Source organism: Pristis pectinata, chromosome 34, assembly GCF_009764475.1.
Source record: "Pristis pectinata isolate sPriPec2 chromosome 34, sPriPec2.1.pri, whole genome shotgun sequence".
In the NCBI taxonomy this organism is placed as follows: Eukaryota; Metazoa; Chordata; class Chondrichthyes; order Rhinopristiformes; family Pristidae; genus Pristis; species Pristis pectinata.
The window spans coordinates 3,916,972-3,935,312 of NC_067438.1; the positions used below are offsets into that span (position 1 = coordinate 3,916,972).

Consider the following 18,341-nt stretch of genomic DNA (forward strand, 5'->3'; position numbering starts at 1 on the left):
TGCCATTCGTTGGAATGAATGCATACATGTACTACGGACTTTTGAATTTGATAATATTATGGGAGCTCGTTCATATTTATGGGTATCTGTAAGTTGGGCGTTGGTAACCTGAGGACGACCTATTGATCCTAAAGTGCTTCACAGTCAATTAAGTATTTTTCAAATGTAGTAACTACTGTAAAGTGGCAGGCAATCTGCACAAGTAAGGTTCCACAAACAGTAATCATCGCATTTTAAATGATATTAGTTGAGGGATATTTACCGGCAAGGTTGCCAATGACTGTAACAGGACATTATAAGATTGTGAGTGGTACAATTGAAATATCATTCTTGGAAGTCTATTCACTATCATAATTCAACAAATTTACAGGCAGTGTGATCCCACAAAGATGCATGAACAGAGATCACTGGGAAGGGCAATGGGGTGAAATCTAGCTTCTGTCAGTTGTAACACAAGAGATTCTGCAGATTCTGGAATCTGGAGTAACATACACAAAATCCTGGAGGAACTCAGTGGGTCAGGCAGCACCTATGGAGGGAAATAGACAGTCGATGTTTCGGGTCGAGACCCTTCATCAGGACTCAAGCCCCTTCATTGACTCCAGCACTTTTTGTGTGTGTCTGTCAGTTGTGAGTTTCTTTTTTGTCTACAGCTTAAAAGTGCCCATATTGAGTATCTTAAATGAGAAAACAAATACCTGCAATAGCAAAGTGCTCCCTTGCTGCTGCACTGGAATAATGGACAAGATATCTGGGGAGCTTCTTAAAGTTATGAGAAACTGCAGATGCTGGAAAATGGAAAAACTCAGCAGGTCAGGCAGCATCTGTGGAAAGAGAAATAGTTAACAGTTCAGGTCTGGAACCCTTCATCAGAACTGCTAATTGTTACTCTTTCCACAGATGCTGCCTGACCTGCTGAGTTTTTCTACCATTTTCTGTTTTTATCTTAAAGTCATGACCTTCTTGAACCAGAAGCAATGTGTTAAATGTGAGCACTCTTGATTAAACTATTCAGAAACAATGTGTACATAATTTGAAGTAGAGACACTCAAGGATGTTGCATAGTCCATTGCTCTACTCTGTCTACACTCATGACTGTGTGGCAAGCACAGCTCAAACACCTGTTACAAAATTTGCAGATGACACTACTGTTGTTGGTAAAATTTTAGATGGCAACGAGGAGGTGTACAGGAGTGGGATCGATCGGCTGGTTGGTGTTGCAACAACAGCCTCACTGAACATCAGCAAGATCAAGGAATTGATTGTGGACTTCAGGAATGGGAAGTCGGATACTCAATCACGGCACTTTTAAGCTGTAGACAAAAAGACAGTGGAAAGGGTGACCAGCTTCAAGTTGCTGGGTGTCAACATCATGGAGGATCTATCCTGGGCCCAACACATGGATGCAATCACGAAGAAGGCACGCCACCAGCTCCACTTCATTAGGAGTTTGAGAAGATTTGGTACGTCACCAAAGACTCTTGCAAATTTCTACAATTGTAAGGTGGAGAGCATTCTGACTGGTTGCATCACAGCCTGGTGGTGGAGGCTCCGATGCACAGGACCACAAGAGGCTGCAGAGGGTTGTAGACTCTGCCAGCTCCATCACGGGTACAACCCTCCCCACCATCGAGGACATCTTCAAGAGGCGGTGCCTCAAGAAGGCGGCATCCATCATTAGGGGCCCTCACCATCCGGGACATGCCCTCTTCTCGTTATTACCATCTGGTAGGAGGTACAGGAGCCTGAAGACCCAAACTCAATGATTCAGGAACACGTTCTTTCCCTCCAATTTCTGAACGGTCCAAGAATTCACAAACACTATCTCATTATTCCTTTTGTTTTTGCACCATTTATTTATTGTAATTTTATGTCTTTGCACTGTATTGCTGCTGCAAAACAACAAATTTCACGTCATATAAGACAGCAATAATAATCCTGATTCTGAAGTAGCACCTTGAAGAGGGAGATGGAGTATGAGAGGAGGGAAGCACACCCTCTCCATCAATCAAAATCAGGTTGATTATCACTATTATATATTGTCAAATGTGTTGTTTTGCGGCAGCAGTACAGTGCAAGACATAAAATCACTATAAGTCACAAAAATAAATAAATAGTCCAAAAGAGGAATAGCGAGGTAGTGTTCATGGATTCATGGACCATTCCAGACTTACCAGTGAGCAAACCCTAACATAGATGTTATATTAGATGGCTCCCTTCTCTCTAAACATCACATATTAACTGAATTCTCAGCATAGGTAATTTCAACAGGATGTTTAACCATCACATGCTGGGTGATGAATCCTTAGTGCTCCTCACTTGCCTTGAAATAAGCACCACACAATTCTATGCTGCTGTCCGATCTGGAGGCTGTCCAACTGTAACAATTGACATCACACTTAAACGTGCATTGATACAATTAACAAGCTGCACCGTTTACACAACTTGCACTCAGAGAATCACAGAGAATCTACCACAACAGAAGGAGGCAATTTAGCCTTTGTGTTTGTGCCAGTAGAAAAAATTGCCCAAACAAATCCACCTTCCAGCCTGGGTTCAGTAGCTCAAATACTGTCTCAATGGGATGAGGGTTTCTGTCACTGCTATCATTTCTGACAATGAGTTCCAGACCCTCACCACTACTTGCTTCAAAGATTTTGCTCATCTCTCTCTACACTTTCAGCCAATTACTTTAAATCTTTGCCACCTGGTTTTTGACTGCTCTGCCAAGGGAACAAAGTCCTACCTATTTATTCTGTCCAGGCCACTCATAATTTTATACATCTCAATTAAGTGCCCCATCAATTTGCTCCGCTCTACAGGAAACAACCCTTGTTTATCCAATCTTTCCTTATAGTTACAACTTTCCAGTCTTGGCAACATCTTCATAAATCAACCACACCCTCTCCAGTGCAAACAGTTCTCTCCTGTAACATGACCAGAGTTGTACGCAGTACCAAAGCTGTGGTAAACTGTGTGTACATTTTTAGTATCTCCTCTCTGCTCTTCATGTTTATTGCTTTGGCTAATGAAGGAAAAACTTGTATGCCTTTTTAACAACCTTATTGACCTGTACTGCCACGTGAGGATCCCATGAGGTGTGATGGGTAAACAGGACAAGTGGATGTGGTCAATAAGGTGCAGCTACACATGTACAAATAAACTGACAGTAGTGAGATATATGAGATGGAAAGCAGTACTTGGACTTGTTTCTTTCAAAGTAATGGTTAACCTGCAGCAAACAAAAAAAGGATAATTTTTGTATGAAAATTATTTTAAATTATCAATTTTTATGGCTGCATTTCATCAATTAAATTTTAATGGTTGTAAAGCACATTGGGTTTTCTGGATTGTAAAAAGCAAAATATTTGTACCAGTATGTATTTGAACCAGAATTAAACTAATCTATGGAGATGGTGTTAAATAAATGAGAAATACATTTGCAGTGGCAAAGTGTGGAAATGCTGATTAATGTTTGAAAGAACAAATTTGAAAAAGTTACTCCGAAGTTAGAGAAAACACAAATATACTTTAATAAATAGTCCACTGCATGTTCATGTTTCAAGCATTTAAGTATGAAATGTTTCAAAATGAATTTCTTAATAAGACGGATAGTCAAAGTGAAATGAAAATACAAGATACTGAACACTTTCTGCCTATGCTACCTGTTCTTTGAAGCCATCATTTAAGAAGATCAATATGCTTTAAGAGAGCTAAAAATAAAACTGCACCACCATCACACTTGTACTCTTATTGCTGAGTCCTGAATGTTAACCTAAAAGTATCTGTCCCAGACAAGGTCTACAAATCCAGCTGTAGGTAGTCATAAACAGTGTATATGACTCAAGTTCGAGTCCAAAAGGTCAGTTCTCAGTATGCACTATGTACATTCATATGCACACAATCTTTTAATCCACCTCCTCAATAGTTGGTCCTGAGGAATTGACCTGTCCAGCCTGGGAGCTAAAGGAAGCTGCTGCGGCTGTTCCTTGGTACAGTTTGGTAATGATGGGATGGCAGACTTTTTCGAGCTCTTTCTGTTTGTGCTCAAACTCCTCCTTCTCTGCCATCTGATTCCTCTCCAACCATGAGATTGTCTGGTTGCACAAGTCAATGATCTTCTTCTTGTCTTCTTCACTGATCTTATTCCTTAAATTTACATCCTCCACAGAGCCCTTCATGTTGAAGGCGTAGGACTCCAGGGAGTTCTTGGCTGCAACCTTCTGCCGTTGCATTTCATCCTCATTCTTGTATGTCTCTGCATCCTGCACCATTCTGTCAATTTCCTCCTTGCTCAGCCTGCCCTTGTCATTGGTGATGGTGATCTTGTTTGTTCTGCCAGTGCTCTTGTCAACAGCAGAAACATTGAGGATGCCATTGGCATCGATATCAAAGGTCACCTCAATCTGGGGCACACCACGAGGGGCGGGAGGGATGCCACTCAGCTCAAACTTGCCCAGAAGATTGTTGTCCTTGGTCATGGCTCTCTCACCTTCATACACCTGAATCAGGACACCAGGCTGGTTATCAGAGTAGGTGCTGAAGATCTGGGTCTGCTTGGTGGGGATGGTGGTGTTACGCTTGATGAGTGCAGTCATGACCCCACCTGCCGTCTCCAGGCCCAATGACAGAGCAGCAACATCCAGGAGCAACAGATCCTGAACATTCTCCGACTTGTCCCCCATCAGAATCGCCGCTTGGACAGCAGCCCCGTAGGCCACGGCCTCATCAGGGTTGATGCTCTTGTTCAGCTCCCTGCCGTTGAAGAAATCTTGCAGCAGCTTCTGGATCTTGGGGATTCTGGTGGAGCCTCCGACCAGGACTATTTCGTGGATCTGGGATTTGTCCATCTTGGCATCTCTCAGGGCTTTCTCCACCAGTTCCAGAGTGCCCCTGAACAGGTCAGAATTCAGTTCCTCAAACCGAGCCCTGGTGATCGAGGTGTAGAAATCAATGCCCTCAGACAGAGAGTCAATCTCAACATTGGCTTGAGTGCTGGAAGACAGGGTTCTCTTTGCTCTCTCACAGGCTGTCCGCAGCCTCCTCACCGCCCTCTTGTTCTGGCTGATGTCCTTCTTGTATTTACGCTTGAACTCCTCAATGAAGTGATTGACCATGCGGTTGTCAAAGTCCTCTCCTCCCAGGTGGGTATCACCAGCAGTTGATTTCACCTCAAAGATACCGTCATCGATGGAGAGAATGGACACATCGAAGGTTCCACCACCCAGGTCAAAGATGAGCACATTGCGCTCCCCTTTGGCCTTCTTGTCCAGCCCATAGGCAATGGCGGCTGCAGTTGGCTCATTGATGATGCGCAGGACACTGAGACCAGCTATCACACCAGCATCTTTGGTTGCCTGGCGTTGGGAGTCATTGAAGTAAGCCGGCACAGTGATGACAGCATTGGTGACAGTGGAGCCCAGGTAAGCCTCAGCAATCTCCTTCATCTTGATCAGCACCATGGAGGAGATTTCCTCCGGGTAAAAGGTCTTATTCTCCCCCTTGTACTCCACCTTCACCTTGGGCTTCCCTCCGTCACTCACCACCTGGAAGGGCCAGTGCTTCATGTCAGACTGGACCACGGGGTCGTCGAATCTCCTCCCGATGAGCCTCTTAGCATCGAAAATGGTATTGGTCGTGTTCATTGCCACCTGGTTCTTGGCCGCATCGCCGATGAGCCTCTCGGTGTCGTTGAAGGCCACATAGCTGGGGGTGGTGCGGTTGCCCTGGTCATTGGCGATGATCTCCACCTTGCCATGCTGGAAGACCCCAACACAGGAGTAGGTGGTGCCCAGGTCGATGCCGATGGCTGTTCCCTTGGATCCAGGCATCTCTCTCTCTCTCAACTAATGTCACCTACATTAGGTCTCATCAGCTGTCGCGGTGGATTGTTCAGCTTCCGAAGTGCATCTTCCTCAATAGCGCCTTCCCTAAACCGATTGTAGGTTACCCGCCCCCCCGCCCCGTTGCTTTATATATTGGCAGCGTGGTGCCGTGGGCGGCGCTTTGATTGTGATTGCAGACGGCGGCAGCCAATGAGCAGGCAAGGTATTGAGTTCATTCCTGAGGTTTGGGGAAGGCCAATGGCAGCGCGGCGAGCCGCCGGGAGCCGGAGAAGATAGTGAGGAGGGCGGGTGAGCAAGATAACAAGTAGGAAGGTGCTTGGGGGTCCCGAGGAGAAGAGGAAGGGTGCGGGACAAGGATGGGGGTCAAGCGACTCAGTGATCAGCAGGGCTGCAACTGGGGGAAACTGCTGATCAGCTCTACCTGTCAGCAGTTGCTTTGCACCTCTCTAATCAGATCAATTTAGAAGGAAAGACACCGTGTTATTACATTTCAACCAGTGAAGAGTTATATATTTCTCCCCAAATAGTGTAGACATTGGAAATATGAAATGGAAACAGAGACTTTTGGAAATAGCACGTCTGGCTGCTTTCGTGGATATCGACAGTGTTACTATTTCAGGTGAATTAACTTTCGTCAGGACTGGGAAAAGTCACTTGAATCCTTTGTCCCACTGCCACCTCTCTTTGCATCGCGTCTGCTGTACTGTTCCAACAAATCCCAACGTAATCTCATTTACAGTCTTCTGGACTCAATAAGAACCAGTAGTAGGCCCCTCGTCCCTATTTCACTACTTCCTGAGATGATGGCTGATTTTCATTTTGTGCCACTGTCAGAAGGCAACACCTGTCATCAAAGATCCCCACCATCCAGGCCATGCCATCTTCTTGTAGCCACCATCAGGCAGGAAGTACAGAAGCCTGAAGTCCCACACCACCAGGTTCAAATACAGCTACTTCCCTTCAACTATTTAGTTCTTGAACCAACCTGCACAACACTAATCACTACCTCAGTATAGCAACACTGTGACCACTTTGCACTACAATGGACCTTGTTTTTTGTTGTTCTAACTGTGATCTTTCTTGTAAAATTTTGTATGATTTATGTTTTTCTTGTGAATGTTGTGTCTCTAATGCTGTGTGCCTGTGATGCTGCTGCAAGTATTGCACAAATGTACCTGTACATATGACAATAAACCTGACTTTGACATAAGAAAAACATATGATAAGCAGCATCGGTCATTCCGTTCCTCCTACCTACTCCACCATTTAACAAGATCTTGGCTTATCTTGTAAGTAAATGTCATTTTTTTTTGTCCTGTCAATGCATCCTTTGATTCCTCTAATATCTACATTTTGAACGATGAAGCTTCCACAGCCCTATGGGGTACAGAAGGCCAAAGATTCACCACCCTGCAAGTGAAGGAATTTCTCCTTATCTCAGTTGCAGGTGACCTTATTTTGCGACTGTGAGCCCCTAGTTCAAGACTTCTCAGCCAGAGAAATCAACCTCTCATAACTACCCTGCCAAGCTGTTTAAGAAATTTTTATCTATCAGAGGTCACCTCTTGTTCCTTTAAACTGTAAAGAATAGAGACACAGCCTGTTCAGTTTCTCCTGATAGGACATACCTGTTATTACATGAACCAGTCTGACAAAATCAAAAGCAAAGTCAAAGTCGCGTTTATTGTCCTATGCACAAGTATATGTATACATACACAGGTGCAATGAAAAACTTACTTGCAGCAGCATCACAGGCACATAGGCAAACCATCACTGCACTCCCTGTGAGTAATTTTTTCCTTTTAAAATTGCTAATAGGCTGAGAGTTGGAAAAGTGTAACTCTGCAACTTAAAAATGCCCTTTCCAGGTTGAAAGGTCATCAAGCTGACACCTCAACTGTTTCTCTCTGTGAAAAATGTTGCCTGACTAATTGAACATTTTTAATGTTTTTTTAAACTGATTACATTTTTAAAATATTTTAGTTTCAGTGAAAGTAACCTTGAGCTGATCTCAAGACTCCCAATCTGAATCAGTAGCAACCTGGGATAGAATTCATCTCCCTCCCAGCTGCTTAATCCACTTCATCATCAGTACTTTTACTTCCTTATGGAAAAATTGCACATGGTTTGACTGGAAAAGATGGGTCATGTTTTTGTAGCAAAGACAGTTGAGAGATGTATAGGGTGATGACTGATTTGGACAGGGTAAATGAAGGGAGTTTGTTCCCAATAACAGCTACATTCCATGGAACGTAGGAGATTGAGGGGTGACCTGATAGAGGTGTACAAGATCACGAGAGGCATAGGGTGAAAGCACATAGTCTTTTTCACAGGAAGCGGGGTGCTAAAAACAAGAGGGCAGAGGTTTAAGATCAGAGGCGAGAGACTTAAAAGGGACATCAGGGGCAGCTTCTTCACGCAAAGGGCGGTGCGTATTTGGAATGAGCTGCCAGAAATAGTGGTTGAGGTGGGCACATTAGCAACATTAAAAAGCCATCTAGATAAATACATTTATAGAAGTTTAGAGATCACAATGCGGGCAGATAGGACTAGCTTGCTGGGCAACACAGTCGGCATGGGTGAGTTGGGCTGAAGGGCCTGTTTCCGTGCTGTATGACTATTGTTCAAGTATAGAATGTGCCAAAGGGTACAAGAGGGATGCGAGGAAGAACTTATTTTATGTAGAGTAATGATGATCCGGAACTCTCCATCCATAGCAGAAACAGAATCAAATCAGGTCTTTCGAAGGGAATTGGAGAGGTGAGAATAAACTCTGTGGCTGCAGAGCAAGAGTGGTACAATCAATTTACTAGGAGATGGCACAAACTCAGAGGGCAAGTGGCTTCTTTCTGAGCAGTAACATTGCTATGCATTCTACTCCTACATGCGCTAAGCAAACATATAAATTGGTGGGCATCAGGTTTTCCAGTCACTCACTTCACTGCTGCCCCTCAAAACCCCAGTGCGAGGTTTGAGCGCTGAATACTAACGGGATTAGCTGGGCACCACGATTGATTTCCGATTTCCTGAGTCGAGGCCAGTGGAGCAAAATAAAGTCATCCAGGTTTACTGCCATTATCTGGTTCCAGAAGGGGGTATATGCGTGTGGGATGGGAGAATGTCAAACTGGCTTTGATGTGTGGTGGTCTTTTCTAATAGGACTAATGACAATCATTAACTGTGGTGAATCAATCTAGGGTGGAGTCCAGTTGGAGGGTCAAATCAGACCCTCTCCCCATGTACATCGACTTGAAATGGTCTCCTATTACAGAGGTCATGAGTGAGTACTGGAATGGGCAGCATTGGTGCAACTAGTTGAGATGTTGCCTCAGTGCCAGAGACCCCGGTCCAATCCTGACCAACAGTACTGTCTATATGGAGCTTGCACGTTCTCCCTGTAACCACGTGGGCTTTCCCTGGGTGCTCCAGTTTCCTCCCACATTCAAAACAACGTGGGGGTTGATAGGTTAACTGCTGCTGTAAATTGGCCCTAGGATTAGTGTGGATGGGTGGTTGATGGTGCGGACTCGATGTGCTGTGTCTCTCAATGACTCTCTAGATACAGCAAAGCATGGTGCTTTCAAATACAAAACCACCCACCCACAACAAACACTGCGACATTCTAAATAACCCTGGCAAGAAACACATATGCGATCAACCGGTTAGGGCTATACTAATATTAGAACAAAATAATTTACAATTGTGCTTTTATTGCAAAAGTAATATTTCCACAATATCTTAATAAAACAAATGATTGATTCGTTCCCAAAAATTAAAAAGCTGCTATTAAAAATATCACAACCAAATTAGTGCACATCATTGGAAGCGTCTCAAATAATATTTTCAAAGCTGATTGACTGACTTGCATTATTAAATTTTTGCCACACATGGGAGCAGAAATTCTTTGGATGTTGCTCTAACAATTCCCATTATATTTGCCCTGAAGCAGCTTCCAGACTTAAAATGGGAATGCCAACCTAATGATTTAAAACAATACAGCTACAGATTTCTGCACCAGTGTTGTAAGTAAGTAATAAAGCATAGCTGATCATCTCCATTCTCAGATCTTTAAGCCACAATTAAATCCAATCTAGATTTGACAGCTGCAATTGGTCACGACGCAGCCCCACAATATGCACATGGTTAGATTTTTATTCTGCATAATTCAACAATGAGTTTACTGCATGAATTTTAATCACTTTTTTTGCATGATATTCAGCAGGGGTGTTCTAATTTTGAGGAGTTTTGACGCAGTAAAACTACATAGAGTAAATGAAAGTTTACAGCAGTAAATGAAAGATAGAGCGTTAAGACAATTGACAGAAAATGCAGGTATGAGAGAGGAAGAATTGCACGATGCACAGAACAGTCTCCTTCCGCACTATATCGTTTCTGAGTACATACATACAAAAGTGTGCGGAGGAACCAGTCTGGTATCTTTCCAACGAGATGTTAAGTCCCATCAGCCTCTCTGGTAGAGGCAAGTGATAGCACAGCACTATTTTGAACAAGAGCATGGGAGTTATCACCGGTCTGCTGGTCAATATTTATCCCTCCGTCAACATTACTTGTAATAAATTATCTGGCAATTAGCACCCTGCTGTTTGTAGGAGATTGCTGTGCATTAATAGGCAACAGTGATTACAAGGCAATGACATTCTTCAACAGTGTCCAATTTGCAATAAGCAATCTGTCTATACTGCTTGCTGCCTCATTAAAGCAGCCAATGTAATCAAATATCCCACCCACCCCGGACATTCTCTCTTCTCCCCCCTCCCATCAGGTAGAAGATACAAAGGCCTGAAAGCAAGTACCACCAGGCTCAAGGACAGTTTCTATCCCACTGTTATAAGACTATGGAATGGTCCCCTAGTACAATAAAATGGACTCTTGACCTCAATCTGCCTCATTATAGCCTTGCACCTTAGTGCAGTGCAGGCAGACAATATCTGTAACTGTAACACTATATTCTGCATTGTTATTGTTTTTCCCTCGTACTATCTCAATGCACCATTGTAATGAAATCTGCATGGATGGCATGCAAAACAAGTTTTTCACCGTAATAAACCAATTTACCAATATATGCCAGCCTTGCCAGCAGTGCCCAGATCCTAAAAATTGATAAATAAAAGAACATAAAGCATATCATTGGCTTTCAAGAATTTAAAGGACTCCTGGGGTCATGAAAGAAGCTAAAGAAACAAGCATCTCTTTCACCTAAATCACTTGGATTGGCAATGCGGAGGAGCTGCATCCATGCTGCTATGGTTTGAATAACTACCACACTCTAGAGATTGTTAGTTCCTGATTTCGGATCCGTCCACCAACAGAGGCAATTGAACTAAGAGGCTCACTCAAAAAGCTCCCAACTTGCTCACCTCAAATCAGACTTAAGGACAAACTGGGCCAATCTGCCCAAGCTTCAAGGATCAGGTTGTGTGTCCCTCTTTTATAACCTTTTCAACAGTAAAAACCTCAGGGTCTCACAGCGAAATATTTCTGATAGCAAATGAGCCAATAGTAGGCAGAAGAAGAAAAACAGAGGTCACCACCATTTAAAATCTTCACGTTTATATTGGGCAGTCACATACTGCAGCCACCCTAGGACAACAATGGAAATTATTGTTAGTGCAGATGAACAAAGTGGCCCATTATGGTCCGATAGACACTAGTTACTGTGGGTAGTGGATCATATCTTCTCTGGGTGTACAGAGTGCCAGCAACAAGCAAATAGCTCTGTCCAATTGTGTCCTTAAATCCTTTTAATTACTTCCAAGTATATGATGTTTGGGGTCAGTATTGGGTGGGAGTGAAGCTTATAATTTGTACTGAGAGGTGACAGGAGTTTCACCGAACAACAGCTTCCAGTTAAACTGAAGCAGGATGCAACTTGGTAACATCACGAGACAGAGAGAATGCTTTTTAAACACAGCAGAAATAATGCAACAGTGATGTCACATTATAGCAGCCAACCAATACACTAAACAATCTGACTTTTCCCAACTCACCCATTGGAAGCAGTGGAGATTGGGTATAATTTCTTCCAGTTTGTTTAGAGAAATGTATTGGTAGTTTTGTTTTAAAAATGTCAATGACATTGCATAATGAATGTCCATCAACCTCAAAAGACAACTCTCGAGCTTCTCTCCCACCTCCTACAGATGCATTTCTGCTTTTATTTCAAATTTTTAAGTTCCTTTGCTTTTGTAACCAAATTCTGATGTTGTCAAAGTTATTCAATTATATGCAATACCCATGTTAAAACATACAGACTGTGTAAAGATTTGCTTTGCATAAGCCCATTTCAGAATATTACAAAGTGCATTACAGCCAATAATTATTCACCAGTGCAGCCAAATTCTTCCCTCTCTGTCCACCTTTTAATATCCAATAGGGAAAACGATAAGAGATTTAGGGAAAGGAGTAAGGTAAATTTTAGAATCAAAAAGATCAATGGTTTTAACTCTAATGCTATTAAAAGATATGCAGCTAGGAAGAGTGTATTTAAGGTAATGCAAGCAAGATACAAGGAGAAGAGGTTTAGCTAGGGAATTAATGGGTGGTCCTGCTGAGGTAGGCTATTCCATTAGTATTAAAGATTTGGAGCTGCATGTTAAATCTTGCTTTGCAATGGTTAATGACAAGGCTGATATTGGTAGATTTAGCCTGTGTCTAGAGCGGACAAATCATTTATGTTTATTGCAAGATTTTAGTGTTTCAAATGCGATAAAGGCAAGAGAGATCTGGAGAGCAACAAGAACATAGAGCTCACTACATCAAGGGTGAGGTGAATAGCGAAGATACATTTAAGGATGATGCTTGGACTGAGGAACTACAGAGTAATATGCTGATAGGATGGAGGGGGCCAAGTGTGGAGCAAAAACACCAGCACAGTACAGCTGCTCTAAAGTGGCATATGTCTGTGCTCTGTCTGGCTTGGTCTTTGATCTATGTTGAGATTGGCAGCATGAACCTCTGCAACATGCAACACTGGAGACGATGGAAGATGTAACAACCCAATGTGCAATCCATAAACATGAAGGGGGTACCACAGTGGTACACTCTGCCACCCTATTTGCAATTAGCATTGACTTGTTCACTCAGGAGGGGCCTTGCATTCTCCACAAAACAGAGGTTCTCTATGAATGTGACCCCGCTGCCCAACAATAAACACCCGCGATGAGACCTTGGAAAACATGGACCACTTCCCATATCTTCGGAGCCAATTCTCAGGGAAGGCAGAAATCGATGCTGAAATTCATTACCATCTTCATTGTGTCTTTAGCTATCTGAGGAAAAGGGTGTTAGAGGATGAAGACAAAATAGCCAGCACAAAGTTCATGTCTGCTGGACAGTTGTGAACTCTGTCCTCCTATAACCTTCCGAGATTTGGACTACCCACAGTAGGCACCACAAAATACTGGACGGTTACTACCAATTCTCGGCTTAAATCCTCCAAATCCAAAGGCAGGATAAGCAACCAAGGTCAGTCTTCCCTTCCAGGCCAACGTTTCCAACATTGAAGTGCACAATAATGCAAAATGTTGGCTTGGGGGTTTGCCAGAAATGATAAAACCATTCTCACTACCTTGCTCGTAACCACATTAGGAGTAGACCTCTCCTTGCTCACTATTGCTGACTTTTTTGCTTGACTGTCTTTTAAGCCAACAATTCCTAGTTGTGTGACACACTTTGGAACCACAGGCAAAGCTTGTGACTCGTCTACTTGGCTGGTCAACTTGTGGAACTCCACCGGAATTGGCAGCTTTAGGAGAGATCGGGGAGGGGAGGGTGGTGGGGGAAATACGACATACAGCATCGGGCCAGGGGAGGAGGAGAAGAAAACAAAATGAGTATGCATTAAGGAAGCTGGAGGTTGAATTTGTCCCCTTGAGGAATCCGCAGCTCACTCACAAGTAGAGGTGGTGTATTCTCAGCATCCCACGGTTGCTCTTGGTCACGTGCAAGCCAGGGTAAAAGAAAGGGTAGACCTTCTCAGTGAAGGTGGTGTGGAAAGTGAAGAGATGAGAAAAGACATCTGCGTCATAGAAGGAAACCCTTCCACCTTCATAGTCTAGGTAAACCCCAATCCGGGTGGGAATCCCCTTCACCTCGATCACTTTAGGGTGGACCAGGAAAGCTCCAAAGTTGTCCTTATCCCTGTACACAGACCAGTATCCATATTTGGGAGATTGCCGGATGTCACCCTTTCGGTTGATGGACTCCTTGGCCACACCCAGACTCCAATCCTTCCCATCCCCCATGTCCACTTGCCAGTAGTGCTTCCCTGTTGTGAACCCTTCGGTGGCCAGGATGAAGGCGGCAACATTGAACCTCTCCGGGATGTCAGGAACCAACTTGGGCTTCTCGTTGTACCTCACTCTGGTTGGCCCACAGAGGGTGAGGTGGGAACAGGCAGTGTCAGGATCAAAAGTCAGGTTAGACAGACCTGCAGAGAAGAATGATTCGAACATAACAATAAATAAACTGATCAAGAGTTAGCAATATCAGACTCGGTGACCGCTTTTCAGAAGACCCCTGTTCAGTTGGCTTTAAATTGCTTGTCACTTAAATTTCCATATGTTGCTGCCTCCTGCACCTTGGCCATTGAGTCTATGCCAAGCAACAAAGCAAATTCATTCCTCTGCATACTTTCACCTATTCACCCACATCTCCATCAACTTCCCCAAGATTCCACTGTGCACCTTCAGTAGGGGGATCTCATTGAAACCCACTAGATACTGAAAGGCCTGGACAGAGTGGACGTGGAGAGGGCGTTTCCATTAGTGGGAGATTCTAGAATCCGAGGGCACAGCCTCAGAATAAAGGGACGTCTCTTTAGAACTGAGATTGAGGATGAATCTCTTCAGCCAGAGGGTGGTGAATCTGTGGAATTCATTGCCACAGAGGCCTGTGGAGGCCAAGTCATTGGGCGTTTTTAAGGCAGAGATTGACAGGTTCTTGATTGGTAAGGGGGTTAAGGATTACAGGGAGAAGGCAGGAGAATGGGGTTGAAAAAAAAAAGTCAGCCATGACTGAATGGCAGAGCAAACTCACTGGGCTGAATGGCCTAATTCTGCTCCTATATCTTATGGGTAACTTACAGCAGACAATTAACCTACTAATCTTCATCTTTGGTACGTGGGAGGAAAGGCAGAGCACGCGGGGCAAACCCAAACAGTCAAAGGGAGAGCGTGCAATCACCATACAGGCAGCACCGGAGGGGAGGAAAGAACCAGAGTTGCTGTGTAGCAGCAGGTCGACCAGTTGCACCACTGTACCCCCACTTAATCCCATCCCCTTCTGATGCCTGTGCCTTCAACCTCCAGCAGTGTTGCAGTGATGCTCAATGTCAGACCGAGGAACAGCATCTCAGCTTAGGACATCATTGTTTTCAACATCCAACAACAAACTGAACACTCACCTAATTAGCCTTTGCACCTTGTAATCACACATCTCCAGCATTTCCACTTGTTTAAATCTCTCCACGTCTGGCATTTGAGATTCTATTCCTATCCTCTGACACAAACCTCCCCCCAGATCCACCTTCACTTCTCTCATCTCATTTCTCTTGGACCCCCTTCATGGACTCTTGTCTACATTTCACATTGCCTCAGTAAAGCAGCCAACATAATCAAAGACCCTACCTACCCCGGACATTCTCTCTTCTCCCCTCTCCCATCAGGTAGGGGATACAAAAGCCTGCAAGCTCGTATCACCAGGCTCGACAGCTTCACAGCTTCTATCCTGCTGTTATCAGACTATTGAACGGTCCCCTAGTATGATGAGATGGCCTCTTGACCTCACAATCTACCTTATTATGGCCTTGCACCTTATTGTCTGCCTGCACTGCACTTTCTCTGTAACTGTAACACCAGAGAAGCATCCATTTATCCCAACTCTCTGCTTTCTATTGGTTAACCAATCCTCTATCCATGCTGATACCTTACCCCAAACTCCATGCATCCTTATCTTATGGATAAGTCTAAGATTACCAAAGCCTCTGAGTAGCCATTGAACCACAGCAGAGATCCTCAAAATGGGGGATTGCTGATGAAGAGAAAGAGGGTGCGATCTGTTCTCCCATACCCCCACACCCTTCATGTTTACTTCTGAAGACCAATATCTACCCAACTGACTCACCTGGGTCTAAGATCTTGAACATGTTTTTCCAAGTCCAGTACTGCAGAGGACCCAGGTAGTTCTCTGGCTTCACCTTCACAACAAAGTGTTCCAAGGGAGGCACGGAAATTTTTGCTCTACATTTGAAGATAAAAAGTTGGAACCATTTACCAGCAGTGAAACATTTACAGTGCAATACTTTGCAGAAAGTATCCATCACATGAACACCAGGGCTCTGCTAGGGACAGGGATTTTGGTTAGGAGAGGAGGTTGGAAAAGTTAGGGCTGTCCTCTTTGGAACAGAGGTGGATTCCAACACAATAAAAGTCTTTGGCAGATGAGAATGGGTATTTCCCCTGGTGGGTTAGTCAGTGACCAGAGGTCAGAGATTTGAAATTTATCAACAAAAGGATTTAAGGGTGTCCAGAAACTTAAAGAAGGTTGAAATTTTCCAAGAGTTGTCAGAGACCAACACTTCCTCAGTAAGTGGTGGACAGGACTTCCTCAGGTAATTTCAGAATCAGGTTTATTATCACCGACATATGTCGTGAAATTTTTTGTTTTGCAGGAGTACAATGATCGAAGGAGAAATGGACAGATCCTGGAGAAAGTGGAAGTTATAGGGCTGGAAACAAAAAGTGTTATGGGCAGCTAGGAAGGAGCACACTTTCAAACCACAGACACACAAGGCCAAATAGTTTCCCTCTGCACAGTCATTTTGTGCCAACCTGTGGTAAAACAGAGGGAGGGGTTGCATTTCTTCAATATCTCAGCCCAGATCAAACCCCATTTATACCCCACCCTTTGCTTCAGAATGTCCCAAAACTCTTTACAAATGATTATTTTTGAAATGTGACACTCAGTTTGTACATAGCAGCAGGTGAAGTTGACGGGGGTGCAAGAGATATATGGGTATACTGTCGATAGGAGCTCGGTGGTCAGTGTGGACAAGGTGGGCTGAAGGACCCATTTCCACGCTATGACTAACAATCTCACAAACCTTGATCCATTTCTGGCTGCACTGGATGAGAGAAGCATGGTGGCCTGGATTCTAGAAGCTCATCCTGTAATGTGCCCAAATATTCACAGATAAAGGGCCTTAACTTAATATCTGACCCGAAGATCAACACCTTTGGCACTTCCCCACAGTGCTATCCAAATACTTTAGCTAATGTTTTGCAACAACCTGTACCTTTTAATATTTTTCTTCTTCAAAATGCATCACAAGCTCCCTTTGAAAATGTTTCTTTAGCTTCTGTCAACCCATCTCTCCTTTAGTGAAGTGCTCAGAATAATTTACTTTTCTTTTTAATTCAACTCTTTTCCAGCAAAGGGACTGTGGTATCATCCAACACATTTGGACTAAAGTTGGCCAAAAATCAAGAGACTTGGGAAAAATGGAGTCCCAGGAGCCCAGAGACCACCTTCTTCACCACCGTTTACCTGTGACACCACTTTCAGGGAACTATGTACTTGTACTCCTAGGTCCCTCCATTCTACAACACACCCCAGGGCCCCACCATTCACTGAGAAAGTTTTACCCTGGTTTGACTTCCTAAAATGCAACATTTCACACATCTGAATTGAACGGCATTTTCCATTCCTCAACCCACTTACCAAGCTGATCACGGTCCACCTGTAATTTTTTAAAATCTTCTTCACTGTCTATGATACCACCTATATGCACATTTTCATCCAAATTGTTTATATAAATGATGAACAACAATAGGCCCAGCACAGATCCTTGTGGCACACCACTGGTCACAGGAGAGGAAAGCTATTAAGTTAGTAAAAACAGGAAATACTCAGCAAGTCAGGCATCTCCGGCACTTTCAGCTGTTACTTCCAGCACCTGCAATACTCTGCCTGCGTTTCCAGGTTTAATTTGCGGCCCCTATCCTTGCTGGAACACCCTCCTCAAAGGTACCTGCTTTCCCCTCTGGCAGCATTCCACTTGGTCCCTTTCATTGTCTTTACTTTTACTGTTTAATTTATGTTTTTCTTGTCTTATCTCATCTGGCTGTATCATGGCTTGGTACAGCAACTGCTCTGCCCAGGACCGCAAGAAACTACAGAGAGTTGTGGACACAGCCCAGCGCATCACGGACACCAGCCTCCCCTCCTTGGACTCTGTCTTTACCTCTCGTTGTCTTGGTGAAGCAGCAGCATAATCGAAGACCCCACCCACCCGGTCATTCTTCTCCTCTCCTCTTCCATTGGGTAGAAGATACAGGAGCCTGAGAGCACGTACCAGCAGACTTAAGGACAGCTTCTACCCCACTGTGATAAGACTATTGAACGGTTCCCTTATACAATGAGATGGACTATGACCTCAACATCTACCTTGTTGTGACCTTGCACCTTATTGCACTG

General features: G+C 43.9%; 2 protein-coding genes across 2 annotated transcripts in view; both read right to left on the minus strand.

Annotated features, from left to right (window-relative positions):
- Positions 1-3,908: 3,908 nt before the first annotated feature.
- Positions 3,909-5,876, minus strand: LOC127585998 (heat shock cognate 71 kDa protein-like). The gene has a single exon (XM_052043761.1). It carries the CDS (start codon positions 5,829-5,831, stop codon positions 3,909-3,911), a length of 1,923 nt encoding a protein of 640 aa, XP_051899721.1. The 5' UTR covers positions 5,832-5,876.
- Positions 5,877-9,090: 3,214 nt separating this feature from the next.
- Positions 9,091-18,341, minus strand: part of LOC127585828 (uncharacterized) — a 97,536-nt gene continuing 88,285 nt past the window's right edge. Inside the window, exons 26-27 of the mRNA XM_052043526.1 lie at positions 15,990-16,105; positions 9,091-14,295 (exon numbers count right to left, since the gene is read on the minus strand). Coding sequence (XP_051899486.1) covers positions 13,757-14,295; positions 15,990-16,105 — 655 coding nt within the window. The 3' untranslated portion in view covers positions 9,091-13,756. The remainder of the gene's footprint in view (positions 14,296-15,989; positions 16,106-18,341) is intronic.

Bases quoted from the DNA above. Each gene is read 5' to 3' on its own strand.
- LOC127585998 (XM_052043761.1), bottom strand. From the start codon at position 5,831: ATGCCTGGATCCAAGGGAACAGCCATCGGCATCGACCTGGGCACCACC.